The following is a 21,881-nucleotide window of genomic DNA, read 5'->3' as shown; positions in this document are numbered from 1 at the left end:
GTGGAACCCAGAGAAGTTTGGTGAGGCTGGTTGATTCAGTGTAATTTCCTTGTCCCTAGCTGTCCTTCTGCTTCCTCCAGACCAATTCTGGGTTTTGGCTCAGTTGAGCCCATGCTTGCTGGATGAAACGACCGTTCTTCTCTGCTGTGGTCTTCCAGCACTGAGCAGACTTTCCACTTTGTGGGGAGGCTTTTGCTAGAGAACATGCCAGCAAAAATGCCGGAGTTGGCTAATGCTGTGAAAAAAGTCGTGTTTGACCAGCAGAAGTTGGATTTGACACGGTGATTATTGGTGTTCTCCGGTGTGTGGAGGTGGTCTAAAAATGTTTTTGATATTTTGACAGGCTGCTTATTCGGCTCATGAGATCTTCATCTGTTCCTGTTTATAATGCATACAGCCTTGAAAACTAAAATAAGTGATGGGTTTAGCTGTCCTCCTCTTTGTTTTACTTTTTGCTGCTTACTAGAAAATATGCACTATGTTCAGCACACTTACATTCAGGATTGATGCTCAGACATCTCTTTGAAGGTTCCTAGTGAAGCTTCATAGTCAATCCAGGGATTGCAGTTGAGAGTTAAGAAGCACTGTTCTCCTGCCCTCAAAGCTAAGCATGTTTCTGCTGGAGCTCCCATATTACCCCTTACTGACCTGTGGAAGGAAAGACGAAGATTGTAAGTCTCCTGTGGGACAGTTCAAAAGTGCTGCAGCTGCATCAACAAAGTGGCCCTTCAGTCTTTTTCCAATCCTTTTCCTCAAGCATGAAACGTTGCCGTCTTCCTTTCCTGTTGACTGAACCATCAGGAATCTTTGCTTACTAACAAGAGCCAGAAAGGAACACAGATACGTTATTTCAGAGTATCAAGGTTTCTCCCAGGCTGCTGAGGATGTAATTCTCTTCCTTGTCCCTGTCAGTAATGTGTTTCTATATCAGAAGTCCTATTCCGAATCTTGAGGAAAAACAAGCTTTCCTTGAATGTCTTGTATTCCACAGGTCCAGTCTGTATGCTCTGCAGTGGTTTACAGGCTATAGGTCCCTCTGGCAAGTCGTGATCATCAATATGACAGATAAATAAAAGGATGAAAACCTCACTAATATTGGGGAAATGTGCATACCTTTGCATGCGCTTGGAATGATAAAAAAAGAGCAACCTAATAATGAAACTCTTCACATGCTTGTTGAAGGACAATAAAATGTAGGTCAATAGTAATTCTTTTCTAACTATGGCAATGGTACAGAGCTTTACAGAGAACCAAGAAGTAGATTTAGTATGAGTGCTGACAGCTCCAGAAGTCTGCACAGAGGTGGAGGTTACTGCTTCAATTATAAGAACGTTTGAAGTAACTCACTGCAATCCTCATTTCATCATAAATGCCCAGCTTTTAAATTCTTGAAGTTGCTTTAAAGCAGAGTACATTCGTAGATGTATAAACAGCTTTTGTGATACATGTTATTTAGAAGGTAGAATTTCTAGAATGGACATCTGCAATAGATAGGTTGAGTTGTCATAGACTCATGGGGCCAGATGGATTACTGGATCTCTTGTGTGTCTCGGCTAATTTGCACATGACTGTAGAAGTGCTGAACTCACTGATGTGTGCTTGACTAATACGTGACTTGCACTTGGCTAAAATACACCTTCCAAAAAGACTGCTTTTCTTGTTTTGAAGATACCAAGCAGCAGAGGATCTACCACTTCACTGCTTGTGTATGCTAATTTAATAACTCCCATTGTTAAACCACATGACTTATTTGTAGTTTGAGTTAGTTTCAGTTGGTTTGAGGTAGTTTCAACTGCCTTCCATTGCTTCTTATTGCTTCCTTGGTGCTAGTGAACCAGGTCTCTTATGCTGTATTTCCTCTGTCATGGTTCTACACAGTAGCCATATTCATTTTAAGCTACAACTGCCTGAGTTTTTTTCTTTTATTATAAAAAATCTTCTCTATCCTCTGAATAAGATTTGTAATCTTTTCCATACACATTGTACATGACAGTATTTATGAAAACAGACACTAAAGCTGTGTGCACTAATCCATCACTGGAGTTGCCAGAACTGTGTGTTTAGAGTATCTCTCTTCTTATTTAGCACCACAAGATGCAGACTTTTGGGGGTCATAGTATGACTACGAGATGTCCTGTTGTGACTATAAACTCTTCAAGGTTTCTGCTTTCTTCAGCATAGTCCACCATTTTGTACTCATAGCCTGTGTTCCTTATTGCCAGGTATCTTTACAGTTAAATTCCTTAAACTGTAGTTTACATGAATGGTGTCAACGTACTAAGTGAGGCTGCTGTTGGTGACTTCCACCTCCTCATAGTTTATCTCTGCCTCCTGCCAATTTTTCCGTTCTCTGGAAGTTTTCATAGTAGTGACTTAATTCCAGATCACCAGTGACAAAACTGAATACTGTAAAATAGTCTCAGGTCTTGCAGAGCCTGACTTAAAATTGTCCCATTAGATGAAGACAACCTGTTGGTGGTTAGAAATGGGTCAGTAATCAGGTTCTTCAACCCATTTAATGTGTTTCTCTCAACATTGGGAGTGCTGTGGCAGAATATTACACAGTACTAAATCAAATGCCCTACAACAATCCAATAATATTGCATGTTCAGACCAATAATAAAATGATACTAACTGGTATTAACTGTATTCATGTGTCTTAGTTCTTTCTCAAGCAAATGCCTAGAATATGTGTATTTCAGCTTTTCCATTATTTTACCCAGGCTTGATGTTTTGTAAAGTGGCCTGAAGTTACCCAGCCATCCTGCTTGCAAATTTTAATTGGCACAAAATTAACATTTTTGCAGTCTCCCAAAATTTGCTAAAGCTGAACATCATAGCTCCTGGGATCTCTGCCATGTCTTTTTATGATTCCTGTGGAGAAAGTTGTCCAGGCTTGTTGATTAAATAATGGCTAACATTTCCTGTGGGTATTAAGGGACTTCATCATCTTTCTGCCTTTCAAGGTCGTTGTTCTTGATTCTTTCAAAACACACAACAGTGCTCATTAAAAACTTCCTTTTTTCTGAATTATTTAATTACTCAGTTACTGCCATTTCAAATTACATCTTTCTCACTTCCAACTTCTTTACTCGATTGGAACCATTGTGGAAAATGTCATTATTCTCCCTTCCCCATGTTTTATCTTCATGTATGTAGGTGTGTATGAAAACAAGAATTTCCCTTTCACATTGCTGGACTTCCACTTATCTCTAACTTCTATTTTTTTTTTATCTTGAATTATTCTAGGTATTCAGTTCTGTGTGGCAGCTGTTTGCTGTGCACTCATCTATCTACCATAACCTCCTCTAAAGCTAATTATTCACTCATTCCAACCTGGGAATTGAGGATGAAAATCAGCCAAAATGATCAGTGTGTATCAGTGCTGGTGTGAATTTCCCAACTATAAATTTCTAAGCTCATACTTTTAAATGTAGCCAAAATCAGAAGATGTGCTTCCTGAGTCAGTGAACTCATAAGTTATATCACAGCAATTTGTAGTTTTATGAGGTTGAGACTATGGGTCTCAGAAAAACCATAGAAATTAATAAGCTGTCAAGTGTAATTTTCTATTATCAGTGTAGTTAATATGCAGCTAAAATAAACTGCAACGTGTATGTACACTGGAGAAAAATGTTTTTTCATGGTTTTATATTAAAATTATGTAGCTAATAGCTCTATAAATATCATCCTTCAAGAAATTCAATAAACTATAATTCAGTAATTCTTATGAATGTGTCTGTCTCATACATTGGTGGTGAATAAAAAAAATCAAGGAGGATTTTTTTTAATGCATGCTAAACAACTAGTGTAACTTACATAGCAGCCATTTTAAATGTTCCTTATCTGAAACAAGTTCTGTGCTTTTGGGGACAGTTCTTAATAAGATATAGAGAGGAACAGGCCTTTAAAGTAATAAAGTAAGAGAAGTGATTTTACAACCTGACTTTAAAATGACTGCTCATACTACTTATTGCAGCTGAACTTTCATACCCGCGTGCTTCACTTCTTAAGTAGCCAGAAGTATAATGGCTGTTATTTTACCACTTTCTAAGTCATTATTGAAATTGCCTTCTGAAGAGAAGCAGCATATTTTCAATCTTGGTGCTGATGCTGGGTAGATGGCAGCAGTGCTCTCTTGTGGGTGATCAGAAAACAATGCAACACAAATGTAGACAAGCTGTATATTCAGTGTTACAAAGCTGATCTGGAAGAATCAGGAATAGTATTTTCCAGAAATACTTTTTAGGCTACTTTAATGTCTTGATGAGTCTCTAATAACCCGGGTCTGTTTTCAAAGCTTAATTGTTTTATATTCATTTACCTGTATAGATCCAGGAAAGGTATAACTGCATATCATATAGAAAATGCATCAGTAATGTGTTCATTCACATGTCTTTATATTACCTATTTTAAGGAAAACAATATGCTTTCCATATGAAAATACATAAGTGCTGGATGATCTTCGACTGTATCCAGTTGTCACATTGCTATACATCTGTCTGCTGTAAGGAAGAAATTTGTTAATATCATGTTTTGCTCTCTTGATTTTTGAAGGTTCAATTCTTTTTCGAGCACTTAATGTTGCTGATATTGCTGTGTAGCATCACTCAGAAGTAGAAACCATTTCAGCCAAAACCTCCATTATGATTGCTGTCAGTCAGCATCTTCCAGTGAATCAGCACTGTGGGCTTACACTGAACACTGCACCTCATTCAGTTTGCCCTTAGACATTTTCCTACTGTCATATTGGGAAACTCTCCCTTCTTTTGATACAACAAAGACTCAGAAATTTGCAATAGTGGTGCAAGATAATGCGTTCTTCCTTTTAAGTTCTGGTCTCTGAATGGCAGATGGTGGGGTATTTTATTTAATGCTCTGAGTCAACACATTGTCGACTCATTTTCATTGTTACAGTACATCACAGATTGCTCAAGAAACCTGATACTTCTATTTCTGTTTTTCCTTCACAAAAAATCTCAAAATATACTTCCCTTCCATATGAAAAATTAAAACTGCTAGTAATCCACATGAATATACACAATACTATTTTTAATGACTTTTTAATGTAAATGGACAGTGTATCCATTGAAGAGAGCTGGTAAATATTGCTGAAATGAGGAGACCTTAACCCAATTATTTTTGACCGGTGTACAAATGCTGCAGACAAGGATGCGGTTATTAAATAGCATTTGCCGTAAAAAAAAAAAAAAAAAAAAAAAGAAATACCCCATGCCCAGGAGAGTCCTGAGCGCTGGCCAATGGGAAATTACTGTACATCATGTCACCAGCCCCTCAGATTTATATCTTTTAGGGTGACATGCTATTGGCTGCTAGTTAGGCTCTATGGGAGGGATTACTGGCACTATTTGTGGCTCCTCTTCAGGTCCTTATTTGGTAGCTATTGATAGAGCAAGTCTTTCTAGCAGCGGAGCATCTTGACATACATTATTCATTAAGTCCTGGTATTCAGGAAATATGCATATCCCTAGCTCTTCAGATACTACTTCAGCTCGTACAATACGTCTCTTCAACATTTCCTCTGAATGCTTGGAGTTTTACAAATGGTATTTATACAGTCGGAAGACCATGCGGTTGGATTTCATTTCAGTATGCCTCCTGTGCACACAGTTGCTGAGAACCTGAAGATCAGCAAAAAGAATTAGGAGAGAAAAGGAGTCTTTCTTCTTGGAAGTCATTTGCAGTATCAGATAGCAAAGAACTGATTAGCTTAGATTAGTAGTATAGAAAAAAAAATCAAAAATGCCTGAGGCAAACTATTTACTCTCAGTTTCTTGGGGCTACATAAAGGTAGGATTTTGTTTTACCTTCTAAGAACCTTGATTTGCAGTGCATGATTGCATGATCACTGGATGACATAAGTACTTGTGGCTGATATAACTGGGTAATAGGAATATTAAGTAAAAAAACAGAAAAGCAACCCTTTGTTCAGCAATAAGAATGGAACTACACAGTATACAGTGTTTCTTAGAAACTGTGCTGGGACTTATAAAATAATGTTGCTTCAGTGGATAATCAGACCAAGTCTAAAGCCAAAGAAATTCAGAAGAATTTTGTGTTTTTATAAAAATATTGCTACAAAACTGTATTTCTAGACATTAAAAGATTTGAAAAGAAAACCCTAAAAACTGAGATACCATACAACAGGAGAGAGCATGAGTAAAGAGGCTAAGGATAATGGGTGAATGTATGACTCATACTGGTTTTAATATCTGAAGAAATGTGAAATTATCAACAGTATGTTCCAGCAGCATTTTTTGGTAGACTCTGTGTGTGGCAGCTTATTGATTAAAACACTGGAAATTGTCATCTTCTGATATTGATCTATGTTACTATGTAGAGCAGCTTTGAACTAGCTTGAAACTGCAGTACTGCTAGACAATGGAATTAAGCTTTTATCTCATTTATGGAAAAGTTTTGCACCAAGGAATTAAATCAATGTGCCTATCAACATACAGAACTGAGATGCACTTAATACAAAATAATGTTTGGGCTTTGTTTTAACCCTACTTAAAAAAAAATGATGTTGCCTTTATAATTGTTACCAAGTGTGTAAAAAAGGAAAAAAAGAAACACCCTATGCTTGACATACAATAATTGTTCCAAATCCTCCTGTTTTTAAAAAAACCCTGATTTCTCTTAAACTAAATAATGCAAGTGTTGAATTAAATGACTAAACACAATACAAGGATTATATTCACACATGACTGAATCTCTTATGCTTGCTTGTATTAATACCTATTTTTATCACAGATTTTTTTTTTAAACAGAAATATAAACCCCTCATTAGGTCATTGAATCTGATCAGATCATTGTGATCATTCTCTGTTAATGCACAGTTGTTACAGTATATTCATAAGGATTTTGATTAGTCATCTGTGAGAAAATTAGATCCCATTATGCTAGCTAGGTGGATTCTCTTCTCATTTACCAAAAAATAAGATGAGATTACTTTCCATTCAGCTAAAAGTGAGGTATTTATTTTAATTTACTTTGAAGTATTTCCTGCATTTCCAGGCAGCTGCTGTCATGTTCCTGCTAGAAAAAGTCAATCACCTATCTTCCAAAAATGTTCACTCTTACTGTTTAGCCTTTAAAATGGATGGTTTTTGCTAATTGAAGTTCAGCAGAGAGCATGGTAGCTGTAATTGATTACACATGGGGGAAAAAAGTCCTCTGTTACAGACAGTGTCCTATACTGTCTATGGACAGTGATTTTACTGAAGAAGCTAAATAGTACTTGAACACAATTTTAGTACAGTGCTTTTTGAGCTCACAGTATACACATTATAGGAAAAATGTGAAGAGAAGCAAAGACTGTTTTTTGACATTCAAAACAATGATTTAAAGTATTTATGAAATTCTAGGGAAGAATGAAACATTAGTTTCAGAGATCAGTATGTATGTTTACGTCCCTTACTATACATATATTTCGGTAATTTCTGTATGCTTCAGGCTGTACTTTATTATCTTCTGTTAATTATATTTCAGAGAATGATCATGTGGAGTATCTATCCCAGCTTTCATTGAGTATCTTTCCTTGAAACAATGAGCAGCGCTATTAGGCTTAGAGATACACACCTCCCTATAGCTTATGTATAAAAACCAGCGCCTGACCTTAATTAAACACATGGGCTTCCAACACACATCTTTAGTTATTAAGAATGCTGTTTATATATAAAGAATGCTGCTAAAATTAACAGCGTTAGGTTAATGTTTGGACTAGATGATCTTCAAGGTCTTTTCCAACCTAGTTGAGTCTGTAAAATCAAAGATAGTTTTGCTCTGATAAGCAGTATAAACAGAAACCTTATGTTAATTTGTAAGGCTGACCTATTTTAAGTTCCTTGTCTTGTTTTTGTAGAATGTAAGACTTTGCAAATCCAGTAAAATAACATAGCTTTTTTTTTCATAATTCTGAGTTACAAATGTTTTTTTAAAATAACATTGATAGGTATTTCAGAACAAAACGTAGTTGTGTAAGTTTAATGTTCCAAGTCTTGAATGAATGTTCCATGGATGTATTCTATTCATGAAAGCTTTTATAAATTTGATTTAGAAAAGAGGCAGCCAGAAAGGTTGAAAGTGGGATCAGTTGCCATGTGTGTTTGGGAGCCAGTACAATGAAAGGCTTCGGGTGCTCTTGAGCATTTTGATTCCAGCCTCTACTGGGCTTGGAGCTTGATTAACACTCAAACTGAAGCACAGGCAGGATGGGACATTTTGGTGCATGGAAGGACCTTCTAGCCCTAGCTTCACACCTTCTGTGCTGGTGCCAAATGTTGGGTGAAAGAGGCCCTACTAGGACAAGGCATCTACACCAAGGGTGGTCTGCATGCTTCCTCTCCCAGCACAACTAACTGCAGCCTGCATATTTACTTGAGGTTTTTGTTACTGAGTCAAGAACTTTATGCAAAAAATGTAAAATGTTCTAAAGTGTAATCAATAAACCCCATATATACTAAGCATGCAGCCCAGATTTTTTCATGGCTATAAATTAACTGTAGTTGATCTTTGTTATGTCTTTGGAGTCCAAGTTTCTTTCTAGTATAGATACAAAGACTTCCCGGAATTGTATCAGTGCTCTGATTGCCATCTGGGAACATGGTTACTGCAAAAGTTTGTCTAAATCTTCCTATGTACCTTTGCTGACATCAGAAAAGTATCATATTTTTCCCCTAAAACGCTATGTATATTTATCCTGGGTTGAGGGCAGTAATATATATGCAGAGATGTGCACACACTGGGCGTGTGTGGACGTAATGAGGACCTAAACTACCAAGCTCAGTCCCTCATTTGTAACCTCTTCTTGAGATGACCACTATTTAGGAAACTGTTCTGGTCTCATCAACATATGTACTTTTTATTCTCATGCATTACAGTTCTCCCTCTATCAGACTTCCTAGGTTTTTAAAGGGAGGTAAAAGTGCATGTGTACTTCTGTCACTTCGGGAGATTTTTTAATGTTACTTGAATATTGTGCCTGTGTTTGTGTTGTGGGTTCCCTCCCCTCTCACACCGCACCCCCCATGCTGAGAGTAAAATCATTAAAATCAATAGAAACAAATGAAATGAAAAAATTCTATATAAGGAAAAGTTTTTAGCATTTTTTTTAGACCATACTGTTTTGTTGCTGTGACATCTATTCATCAGTGAAGAACTGTATAATTGGCTTAATGGACGTTTTATATCCTGTCTATTTCCAGGGGGAATTTGCTAGACTATAGTCAAGGGCTGTGATATTCCAAAGGGGTATATATGTGTCATTTGTTTTTCCAATTTAACAATGCCTAGTGTCTACATGGGAAAAATCTTTCTTTCTGAGGAAGAATATGATATATGCATAGATCAGCCAAAAAACTCTTACTTCCTCCCCATTCTGAGCTGACAATATCATAATTAAAGTGTATGGTGTAAATGTTTATTAGTAACAAGAGTTTTGAGGCATTATTGTTGATTTGCTTCAACTGGGAAAGTATATGGCATTCATATTTTTTTAAGTTCTTACTGAAAATGTTTAACATTTACTATTAGTGACAAGGTGGTTTCATGTCTTGTTTGACTTGTTTTGGATAAAGTGCTAAATCTTATTTCTGAGAGAACAAGTGATGGGAGTATGGACAGTCTAGCCAAGTTTCAAGCAGTTAAGAGGTGGCTGCTGGATGACTGAAACAGTGTTGACTCACAGATGTAATGGAAACTTCTCTGATTTGCAGTAAGATCTTGTGGGAGGCACGTGAGAGTTAGGCAGAGTTTCATTGTAAAGTAACTGTGCAGGGTTGTATAATTATGTGGAAAGTTGATGCTGATGCTCTTTGAAGCACTTGGGTCCAATTTAAATCTTTGGGAAATGGGTAAAATCAGGAAAAAGTAGGGGTTTTCAGTTTATTTTTGTTTGTTTTTTTCTTTTTCTTAGAAAAAAGATTTTTTCCCCAAAGGACAAGGTATTAAACGTTAGAGGATTAAGTAACAGATATACTGAAACAGGGTATAATCAACAAAAATGTCTGAACATCTTGATCACTGTTCATCTCTCTTGGAGTTATTTTACGTTCTCAAAAAGCATTATTGTTCTGCATCAGAAACTGCTGTCTGCCTATGATCTTCAACTTCATCAGTTTCAATGTGGATGACGGTTGTAAGGTTTTGTCATATAATTAAAAAATCAAACCAGTTCTCAACTCCTGCATAGTCCAGATGTTTTCCAAATAAATGTAAATTGAAGTCTTGTTGCTGTCGTGTCAGCAACATGTGAAAGAGTATGAGGAGATCACACTGCTAGAGTTCTTCAGAGCCAAAGGCTTCTCCTGTTGACTTCACTGTTAGCAGGAGGGCCTTGCAGAATCTGAGGGAGTTGTTTTACTGGGCACCCATGTTCATCAGCAACACAAACTGCAGGTTTCATGCTGATGGTTGAGTTTTTATGTTCTGGTAACTTATGGTGTGATGGGAGGTGGGAAGACAAGGCTTTCCATCAGCCTAGTGCGGAACATAGCATTAGGATAGACTGTCATGCACATTCCATTTTTTGTGGACATCTGTACAATAAATATTTAGTTGGAAATTCTTAAAGAACATATACTCCGTAAGTTCCACAAGAAATTCCCAGTATGTGGTAACAAACCTCCCTACCTACTCCCTGCAATTAAATTTATGATTTGGAGGAAAAAAACCAAAAAGTCCTTCCTGTTTGTTTGCACTATGCTTTTTCTGCAGCTACAAACACCAATTTGTTCTCCTTTCAAAGCTGGGAAACTTTTAAGGAGAGTTCCTGAAGGGTACATACCAGTAATGGCTAAATGGTCTTCTTCCAAAGTGTGGAATGTGATCTAGTAGTGTTGCTCTGCAGCAAAAACAGCATCAGAAAGGTGGGCATCATCTAAAAGGGTGTACTAGGAAACAGCCAGATACACAAGGACCTATTTAGTTGGGATCTGGTGAACTAGCTGGATTAAATTAAGGATGAGAGAATATTGGAGTGGTAATGGATATACTGATGACATGCCTGGAAGCTAATGTGATTTTGTGAACTTCTGACATTTTATTAAGATTCCTATGCATAATATTTAGTTTAATTTAAAGCTGGAGTTTCTGGATACCATCTGGAGACAAGCCATTCCATGAGATCTTCAATTTTTGCCTTAAGTAATTCAGTTTCTCACCTTTGTGTGTACAGAAGAAAAAGCATGCAAGCATCACTGAAGCGAGTGTTAAAACTTTAAACACAGGCTTTTAAAAATACTCTTAGAATTTTTGTACCAGTCACTTTACTTCTTCCCAAGCTTGATTTTTTTTTTTTTTTTAAACATTTGACAGTGGCAACAAACATCAGACCTCACTGTAGAGGTTGATAGTTCATTCAAAATGTGTAGTCATGTAGTTCATAATACATGTAGCTGTATTTGCAGTATGGATCTAATTTTCAGAAATGTGTTGAGCACTTGCTAGAACACAGATATGTCTGAGATCAAAGCTGAGCCTTTGGCTTGTGACTAACGTAGGATTAGTCTTTGTAGCTCAGGGACTTCCTGAGCTGATGGCATGTCAAGATGGCAGGAAAATGCAGTGGCTAATGGTTAGAATGTATTATTAAAGGTAACTTTTATTTGGCACACTGAGCAATGCAGTAATTGGTGACTTATAAGAAAATAAGCTCTCTTAATGTCCTTTTCCCAATTATAAGTTGACTGCATTTTCTTATCCTAGCTAAAATACATCTTGATTGCTAATTGTATGCTTTTTTTAATTTTGTTTTGTTTTCCAGTTTAAAAGAATGCTCAACCGGGAGCTAACCCACCTGTCTGAAATGAGCAGATCAGGCAATCAGGTCTCAGAATATATATCGAACACGTTCTTAGGTAAGACTGTAGTGGGAGTTAACTCTTTTGCCTTTTGGTTTTTTATTTCTCTGGGCTGTGATGGAGCTTAAATGAAAGTAGCTTTCCATATGCATTTCTGTTTTCAGAAACTGTACATTTAGTATCTCATTGTTCAGCATTTGAGCAGAGAGATCATGTTAGATCTATTTCCTCACAGCTCAATTAGTCTGTGCATGTGGTTTCCCTCTGTATGTAATTAGTTCTATACATATTTTCGTGTAGCATTACAACTACTATATTGCTACTGTATTAAGAAATTAATATATAATGAATTAATTATGTTTTAAAAAGAGTTCTTCCACTCTTGTTTCCCTCATGAAAGTTACTGCAAAGTGGTTTCAGTGTGCTTGGAAGCACACAAGCACAAGTAATCTCATAAAATCTTGTAGCACGCAGTTCTGATGCTTTGGTATTCCCTTCCTGCATATGAGCGGATGAGTGAATATGACTAAGTCAACATGTGAACAGACTGCTGCCAGGAGAATTTTACTTATGTGAGATACCATAGCTGGTGCTTTTTGGTTTTTTGAGAGAAGCCGGTTTTTTTTTTAAGTACATTTTATCCTGCTTGTCACCATATCCTAAATGGATCGCTTAATTTGTCTGTTCACTCATGATTGCAGTAGTGCTGCACACAGCGGGGTTTCTGACAATAAGAAAGGGATAAACATCTGTCATGGAGAAGCAATACTGCACAGCTTCAGGAGCCCTGAAAGTCACAGTGTACAGTTGCCTGAGAAGATGACCCACTTAGGCTGAAATGGCTGAGATAACCAGTTCTGCTTGCTTTTACTTGAAAACTTAAGGCTCATTTTAACAGGGTAAGGGAGTGCATCTGTCAGCCTTTCACATGAGAACTTGGTCTTGAGCAGAAAGAGCGCTGGAAAGGCAGTCACTTCTAAGTTACTGAGCCACAGGTGCTCTTTTGTGGCTGCATGAAAAACTAGGATATTTAAAATTGTAGGTACAAGAGGAATACAACAGGGAAAACATCTCATCTACAGAGTTATTGTTTAAATATTTTCAAAATATGCAGTTGAAGTATATAGGTTCTGAGCAATAATGTGAAGAGGGAAGACATTCTTTTCATAGAAAATTTTAATGAGTCAGGTTAATTTTTTTAGTACATAATCTATCTCCTGAACTACTACAGGCTTTATCACATTTGAAAGTTGAGATGTCATGAGAAAACATGTTTTTCTGTTCTTATTCTTCAAAATAAAAATATATTGTTTTCCCAAGTAGGGCTGTACAACATGTATAAAGTTGTTAATAATGACAAGAAATATATTCCTTGTGTAAGAATTAAGGCTCCTACACTGAGTATAATAATATGAAAGATTTTTATTTTTCAGTGTCATTAACCTGTTTACCCATGAATGGAAAATGTAAGAGAACCTGCCAATGAGCATAGCACAACCAGGGTCAAAATGGCAAGCTGTCTTCTGGATGTTCAGATGGGCACAGGATCCTTTGCCTTGTGTGTTCATAGTTACAAAAGCAGAGGCAGTCCCATGGAATTCCTCTGGAGATCTAAAGTCGTTCAGACAGACACTTTCTTTCACTTGAGTTAGTCTGACAGCTTGGCTTATGAACCTCCCTTTGATGGGTCTAAACTTTGTGCATATGACCGAAACCATAAACATCAAAGCACGAACAGGAGTCACTGCTCCTCATCTGTTGTCAGTATGCACCAGTCAAGAGCTGCAGCGCTCCGCCTCCCCCTTTTCTTGATTGTCCGTATGAGGAGAGTGGTGAAGTATGGTGGGGGCAGTTGGGGAACTTGGTGCCACAGGCTAAAGCTTGGTGACATTTCCACAGTCTCTTGTTCACTGTGATTTGTTTGGAATTTGCTGTGTCCAGTGTGGCTGCTAAAGGGTAATTAAAAAAAGAAGTGGCAAAAAGAAAGTAAGTTAAGAAGCAAACACAGTAACAATCTGGTAATTAGAAATGGACTTGCTACTCTTGTCTGTTTTCACTGTCTTTATTGAAAATGACTATTGCAGGAAGGAAAAAATTTATTTAAAGAGCCCAAATTTTCTTTTTAAAATTTTATTTCTTTTGTTCTAAGGAGTTTTTTTAAATCAGTTTTTGCTAGGGTCCTATGTTGGAAAAATCAGTTCTGGATTTTCCTGGTTTTGCTGGAATATTCCTTAAGGACCAGAAAAGTGGCAGCTACATTTCAGCAAAGAAGAGATAATTTGGAGGGTGTCTTTAAAATATGTTGAAATATAGTATGAACAAAAAGAACAAAAATTAATGCAAATTTATAGCAGTTTTGGCAGGAGAGTCCTTTTGTTGCACTAACTTGGGTTTCTTTGGGACCACAGATGTCTGCAGTGCTCCACACCCCCAGACTGTTTCTGCAGCAATCATCTGGCAATTGCCTAAACATACTTTACTCTCAATTTAATCCTTATCTGAAGTTTTGCTGGCACATACATTGATGAGGTATATGAAGTGATGTCACTGATACTCCTATGGAGGCAAAAGCCCACAGTAAAATGGAGGGGTTTGGCAAAACAGTCCTTTTGTTGGTATTACTTACTCTGGGAGGTGCAGAAATGCACTGCATAGCTGGTGTGAACTGCCTCTACATCGAAATTACTTGTAGATGTGGCTGGCAAAGGCTTTGAGTTGTACAAAGTCTTAATGCAAACAGGATCAGTCTCAAACTATTAGGTCCTTTGAGTCCTGAAAATGTTTTGTAAAGGTTTACATGAGATACCATTTTGATTGTTTTTGAATCGAATTTCAGAGAGTGTTTTTTCTGGAAATGAAGAGATTTTAAATTTTCTTGAAAAATGGAAGTTTAGATTTCAGTTGTAATAACATTTTTATAATGAAAGGATTGACCATCTCTGCAGTGCTAGGGATGCAGGAGAAATGGAAATCAGGCAGTCACAAGTCACATTTAAAGCAATTTAAAGCAATTGTGTGAGGCAATTTGTGAAACAGAGATCTGCTTATACTGAGGTTTATGTTTATCGTTTCATGTTTTTACTGCTCTTGATATGAAGCACCTGTTGCAAAATCTCCAAACATAAAAATAAAAAAAAGTTTTGTAAGAATTACAGTATCTGTAAGATGCAACTCAACAGTGAATTTTGTAATATTTGAAATTCCTTTAAAAATTTTTCTCTTCTTCGTCATTTTTTTGAAGACAAACAACATGAGGTTGAAATCCCTTCTCCGATGCAGAAAGAGAAGGAGAAAAAGAAGAGGCCAATGTCTCAGATCAGTGGAGTCAAAAAACTGATGCACAGCTCCAGCCTAACGAATTCCAGTATTCCCAGATTTGGAGTTAAAACAGACCAAGAAGATGTTCTTGCCAAGGTAGAGAATATATAAATCCTTGAATTTAAAGCATTGAATTAAAATAGAGGGTGGACTTGTCAGTATTATTCCATACTCTGCTTATAACCATTGATTTCAAGCTGTAGCACCAAAGCCTGGTCTCACCTGAAATAATATAAATTTGGTCAAGTGGAAGAATAACAAGTAAAATTAGAATCAGGCCATAAGGGTTAATTTCTGTGTGAACAGGATTTCATCTAGAGATGGAATGTAAATCAGCATTTGTGTGTGCGTTAACAGATCTGCTTATTCATAAATAATATCTGAAGAATGAAGAGTAAATACACCATACGCTGTCACAGGAATGAAAATATATGGCAGCCCTATGTGTTTTGAAAATGCACAACTGGTATTATCACATTAGAGCTATCCTTCCAGGTCTGTCTGTAGCTGTATCACTTCACATACATGATTTGTGGTTTTGTTTTTAGTGACTTTTCTTATGATTTTTGCAGCAATAATCTAAAACTTGCTGTTACAGAGACTCTCAAATTAAACCCCAAACCACCAAAAATTAATTATCAACACAATTAACTAGCCCTCCACAAATTACAGGTTTGAATGTCTGAGAGAACAGAACAACTTCCTAGGGTTTAATGACAATCCAAAACGCTCTTATCACTCACCTAACAAGTGAGGGCTCTCAACCTCGAGGACCTGCTCAGGGCAGCATCCTGACCCAGGTCACCTCAAGGAGTTTCCTTGGGCAGTGTCCCAACCCAAGGGGAGAGTTCTCAACCACAGTGTGTTGTTCCAGGGGAAGAGCTTGAAATGGCTCCCCCAGGGGACTCCATTTATACCCAGCCAAATCTGATCTGCAGTCAGTAGTGGCTCCCATTGGACAAAGGCCCCAGCTGCTGTGAAGCCCTGAGAGCAAAGGCAGTCAGGAGCTGCTACACTTCAGCAGCCCAGCAGCCCTATTTTCATTGGGTGGGTGCACATACCACACAATCCACCCTGTGACCACGGTCATGATTCGACTGGTTTCGTTGAAGTGGTGGTGCAGTCACCTCTTGCCTCCAAGGTTAAAAGGGAGTGCGGTCCTGGTGAGTCTCCATACTCGTTGTGGATTGTCATTCTTAGATGATTATACAATCAAATCTTAAAAAAAAACCCAACCATACAATGTATTGCAATCAAAATTGAAGGAAGCTGATCAACCATTCTAACCAGGAAGATTTGAACATATCCAATTAACCAATTAGTGCTTAATATAGCAACAATAGCCTCAAGTCTCTTGCCACTTTCTTCATTTGTTGACCTAAAGTGGCATTAACACAGTAGCACCAAGTTCAATCATCATCTTCTGAATGCTGCCAACTTCACAAGATTCATTCGCCACCATGTTGTTGTCCAAGTCTTGATTGTCCATATGGATCACCATCACCACTGCCAATCAGGATGTCAAAGTCATCTGTTTCTCCAAGATCCTAACAAAAAAACAGAACTAGGCCTTGGATCAGAACCTGGGCATCAAGTTAAAAATTAGGAATTATCCATTGGACACTAATATGGTGACTTTTTCCACCTTTATCAAAGGCCTCCCAAGCCTGTCGACAGTGCCCGTTAGCCTGAGGATAGTATGGGGTGTGCAAACCCACTGTGTTCCTTGTGTGCCTGCTCTGGACCACCCTGGCAGTAAAATGGCTCCTTTGGGTGTTTCCTTCTCTATCTGCCATGTGTGGCAATAATTATCTAATTGCACTTAGCACTTCCTCGCAGTTCGACTCCCACAGGAGGGGGGCTTCCAGAGATCTTAACCCCTTCTCCAGGCGTGGTTTTAGTGAGCTTTGGAGCCAGAGCATAGCAACCAGTTGTTGGCAAGTGCCGATATCCCTGGGGAAGACATGCAAATGTAAATTGCATGCCTTTCCACGTGGGAGCAAAACCAAGCGATTTCTGTTTGCTTCCTGCAAAGGCACCACAAAGAGCCTGTCCCAGAGCTGGCGGGGGCTCCTGCAGGGGTGCGCCCAGCCCAGCTGCGTCAGGCCCCGCAGCTGACAAAGGGCTGGGTGGGCACCCAGTCAGCGATAATCGACTGTTAATTGCCACCTTTTGTTTGGTTTGTGGACTGGCCACACTGGAGAATTATAAAGAGAACCTATACGATTTATAATATTTTTTCAAGATCATTAATCACCTCAAAAATACCATTTGACAGCAGTAGGTACTGGATATTGAGAGACACAGGTAGGTTCTGTCCCCCAAACTCCACACTGCCATCTGGTAAACACCATTGTTTACCTGCCAAAACATCAAACCCTAATATTTTTCCTTTGTTCTCGAGTTCTGCCCTCCAGCAATTGCACCAACTTCGAGATGTTACCAGTAGATTGCCCATGTAATATTGCCCGGGGTACCCCCAGTGCCGACGCCTTCTGCCAAAGATGATTCCTTCCTGAATTGTAAAACCGACCTGACTTATCCCGGGGAGGTTTAAACTCTCTATGAGGAGGCTGCTCGTGGGGGAGTTTCCAACTGACTGGCCGAACCCTCCAGCTTCTGTCTTCACCCCCACCCGGGTCAGTCCAGCCCATTTCTCGCCCATCAGCAACAGGATCCTGTAACGCTTCTGCCCACGTTAGCCCGTGCACGCGAGGAGCAGGGCGGAGGGTGTTCACTGGTTGCATTCCATACCTCTTTGCACCCTTTCTCTGAGGGACTGGATGTGCGCTTTAAGGCATCAGGGAGCCCTCTAGTAAGAGATCTAGGGTGGCTGGGATCCACCGGCACGGGGAGCGCTATTCTGTACTGCCCCCTCTCGCCCATCGCCTGAATGCAAGCCGCCTTCAGTACTCCCTCTGCCAGTTCTGACAGTCCCTTTGAAACAAAGAGCTTCACTCCACGTCAGGATTGAGTATAACTGTTAAGCAAGTATTCTTTTCTGCAGCGCTGGGCAGCACTGGAGATCCACCACAAGTGCCACACTTACTAACAAAACTCTCTGACTAATATACACGAAAAGTAAACACATGCATCAGATTTCTTAGAAAAGGCAGTCTTATGCTAATGGGTTCTCCGAATTCATGTACATAGTCTGAGCGTGCCTAGTAAAAATAGAGTGAGGGTCATCTCCCCTCCTTAGGGGTCCACACACTGTCTGTGGTTTCTCACACTGTCCATTGTGAACTTTAGGTTTCTCGTGTCCATATATGGTCATAGAGTGACCTCATCCATCCTTCAGCTCCTCTTTGTTCCAGTTTTCAGTCGTCTTAGGCGCTTGTTTTCTTTACGTTCCTGCCATTAGGGATGTACTCAGGGAGTTTTTCAGACTGTCCAAGGTCTGTCTAATCTTTACTAGGCAAGGAGTTAAAGGTTTTAAAACATCTTATAAGTGGGTAATGACTACAGAGGGTAGTTAGGAAAAAGTATAAATGAAATTATATACATTGCAGTAAAATACAGGAAAAAATACACGAAAAAAATAAAAGCTAGTAAAACATAAGCAATGTCTAACGTTAAAACTGAATGTCTTATTTATATTAGCAATTTCAAGTATACTTGTAGCAGCTTCCCTTCACCTTAATGGTAACAGGTTCCCCCTCTCCTTGGGGTCCACACTCCCAGCCCAGTAGGCCAGTTATTGACTGGTTACCCGCTGGTGTCCATCACTCAGAAACCTCCTGCCTCGTCATCACTCAACAGAATTCAACACGCACCACCACCACCCCCCCCTTCCCCCCCCCCCCCCCGCCCCATTAAAGAAACCCTCTACAAATACTCGGGTTTAGTTTCATCCAGATTACGTGAAGCTCACTAAGCTCAGGTCCCGGCCAGGGGGTTGTACGGATGGCGGTTTGGGTGTTCCCACCTTCTGGACCCGTATACCTTTCTGTTTTAATGAGAGCTTGCACATTTCTTTCCTCCAATTCCTCTTATTTCCTCCAACCTACTTTCATCAGACTCTCCCCAAATATCTCCATCCCACTCCTCAATATCTACACTCGTGATTAACTTTTGAATCTGAACACTAGGAAACTTCTTTGCTCGTGTCCACATAATTTCAATTTTTTTTCTAATAACTGCCTTCTCTCTCGTAACAATTCTGTTTTGAAACAATCAATTTCCAATTGCTCCTCTAAATTTTCTCCACTACTACAAAATAATCCTGCACCTGAATCAGGCAGGACAAAATGACACACATCAGCTCCTTCAAGATGGTGTAGCATTTTTCCCTCTAGAGCAAACCACTTAACAATCACTCTTTCCTGCTTAGTGAATTAAAATCTGAAAAGTTGGTAGCTGCAAATTCAAATATTGCAAGATCAGTAGCAGCAGCTTTCCTCCTTCCAGAGTTTAGCATGTAACTTTCACAGTGGCAAGGTTTGAATCATGAGTCTGCTGTTTGTAGCTGTTTCAATCAAAAATCACTCAAATATGTGTATTAGGTTTTAATGTCTTTGTTGCTTGATTCTGCTCTAGGAACTAGAAGATGTGAACAAATGGGGCCTTCAGGTTTTCCGAGTAGCAGAGTTATCTGGAAACAGACCTTTGACAGTCATCATGCACACCATTTTTCAGGCAAGTAGCAGCAGCTGCGCTGCTTATAGCTTATCTTAGATATTTTTTTCTGTACCTTTTACTCTTAATTGTTTCTCTTCTCCTTGTCTAGGAACGGGACTTGTTAAAAACATTTAAGATTCCAGTAGATACTTTAATAACTTACTTGATGACCCTAGAAGACCATTACCATGCAGATGTGGCATATCACAATAACATACATGCTGCAGATGTTGTTCAGTCAACCCACGTCCTGCTGTCAACCCCGGCATTAGAGGTAAACTACGCTGAGGTGGGAAAGAGGCAGGCATGAGAGAAAGGGACATATTAAGACTGTTCTAAACTATTAAAGATCTTAGTTTCTGCAATATTTTTAAAAGACATTTTAACATTTCTTGTATGAATTCTGCTCTTTTAAAGATATTTTGTGAGGATCAAAGCTTATTTACATGTAAATATGTGCAGAGGATGTCACATCTTTTTCTTTTAAGTCATGCAGATTTGTGCTCTTGTAACCTTTTCCATTGTAACACAATGCATAACTTGTTTCCACCATCTCATTACTAATACCGCATCCTATTCTGTCATTATTTCCTATGTGGGATTCTCACTAACCACAATTAGTGGAATTGCTTAGGAAAGATAGTGATAAAATGGGATTACCTCAATAGGGCCTTTTGAGGTTTTTTTCCTTGATTTTTCCTATTTATTCTGATCCTGAAAGACTACCTTTGTGTTTGTTTCTCAGGCAGAGTGGAACATGTACTAAATTTTCAGTGGACCATCTCTGTTTTTCATAAATATTTCAAAATTCTTTAGAAAAAATAACATTTCATATATTCTTTTCTGAGGAATTTTTTTATCACGAGTGCTTTAAATCTCTGAAGTAGAAGGAAGTGGAAGAAAGATGGACATTACTTTCCTAAGCACAATTCAGGTCTTAGTACAGCAAACATTGATATATCCCAGTAAATTGTTGGATATATAAGGCAGATAAAGCAAGCAGTTGAAATTTTAGTAGTTCAAAAGGATTTTCCCTCATTTTGAAGGAGGGATGCATTTTGACTCTTTTTCATAATGTGACCTATCTTTTATGTTACTGAATGCTTCTGCTTTACCTTCTTAAAAAGATTATAAGTGGACCTTAAGACTGATGGAAGGTCTCAATCCTCAAACACTCAGGAATTCTCTTGGGAAAGATTTCCTTTATCTCAAAAAGAAAGATCAGATTATGTTCTTAAATCACCACTGGCTTCACCAAACAGCTGAACTGGTCATCAGTAGCATTTCTGGTTGCTTTCCAGATCAACTGTTTTTCATGGCCTTGCTCTTAGAAGAGCTTGAGCTAGTAAAATAGCAATGTCTGCCCAGTGCCACTGCTGACCTACATACCTCTGAGCTGTTCTTGATCAATTATGAAAGCAATTATATGATGTGGGTGATTGTGACAACAGGAGACTGGGGTCAGTGACATGCCAGATCCATTGCAGTCTTCTCTTCCTATCTTTCTAGTAATCTCATACAGAAGAAAACCCAGTAAGTCTTAAGATGCATTGTAGTCTGTGGCAGTTTCCTTTAGCATCATTTAGGATATGTGGTCTTTCAAGTGTAGCACAATACATAGGAGTCAGGCTGAAATTTTTAACTTCAATTTGTGCTACAGTTTAGAAACCTGTACTTAATGATCTGATAAAAATGGATTTATTTACAGACTGAAGCTGAGAAAACTTCAGTCGTTATGGAATTTAGTGGTGCTGTCACTGTGAAGTAAGGGTTGTTTTACTTTGGTGAAACTTGAAATATTTATGAAATTCTACATAATTGAAGATTTTATAAAAGGTTGTAATAGCCTATGTGTAAAATCTCTTGAGATCCCTGGTACATTTCAAATATGTTTTGCTTGTTCAGATCTAGATTGAAAGTAGAGTCCTTTTTGTTGAAAACAGGTTTTCATTGATTAGTGATTGTCATTTCTGTTTCATGATTTTTCTAGGCAGTGTTCACTGATTTGGAGATCCTTGCAGCAATTTTTGCCAGTGCAATACATGATGTAGATCATCCTGGGGTTTCAAACCAGTTTCTTATCAACACAAGTAAGTTTGTTCAGTGGTTTTTTTCAAAAAT

The 21,881-nt window shown here is 38.4% G+C and overlaps 1 protein-coding gene across 9 annotated transcripts in view; it reads left to right on the top strand.

Moving 5' to 3' along the window:
• The window catches only part of PDE4D (phosphodiesterase 4D), a 421,789-nt gene that overhangs the window by 389,353 nt on the left and 10,555 nt on the right, over positions 1–21,881 (top strand). For 8 of the 9 annotated variants that reach the window (XM_074855370.1, XM_074855371.1, XM_074855374.1 and 5 more), the window contains 5 exons: positions 11,786–11,879; positions 15,064–15,236; positions 19,680–19,778; positions 19,870–20,034; positions 21,751–21,850. In XM_074855370.1, the coding sequence (XP_074711471.1) occupies positions 11,786–11,879; positions 15,064–15,236; positions 19,680–19,778; positions 19,870–20,034; positions 21,751–21,850 (631 nt within the window). Of the gene's footprint in view, positions 1–4,952; positions 5,812–11,785; positions 11,880–15,063; positions 15,237–19,679; positions 19,779–19,869; positions 20,035–21,750; positions 21,851–21,881 lie in introns of those variants that run through there. The other variant, XM_074855378.1, reaches the window with a different exon arrangement.

Source organism: Strix uralensis, chromosome Z (genome assembly GCF_047716275.1).
Source record: "Strix uralensis isolate ZFMK-TIS-50842 chromosome Z, bStrUra1, whole genome shotgun sequence".
NCBI classification, from domain to species: domain Eukaryota; kingdom Metazoa; phylum Chordata; class Aves; order Strigiformes; family Strigidae; genus Strix; species Strix uralensis.
Note: the sequence above shows the minus strand (reverse complement) of the source record. Positions and strands in the feature narration are given on the sequence as shown.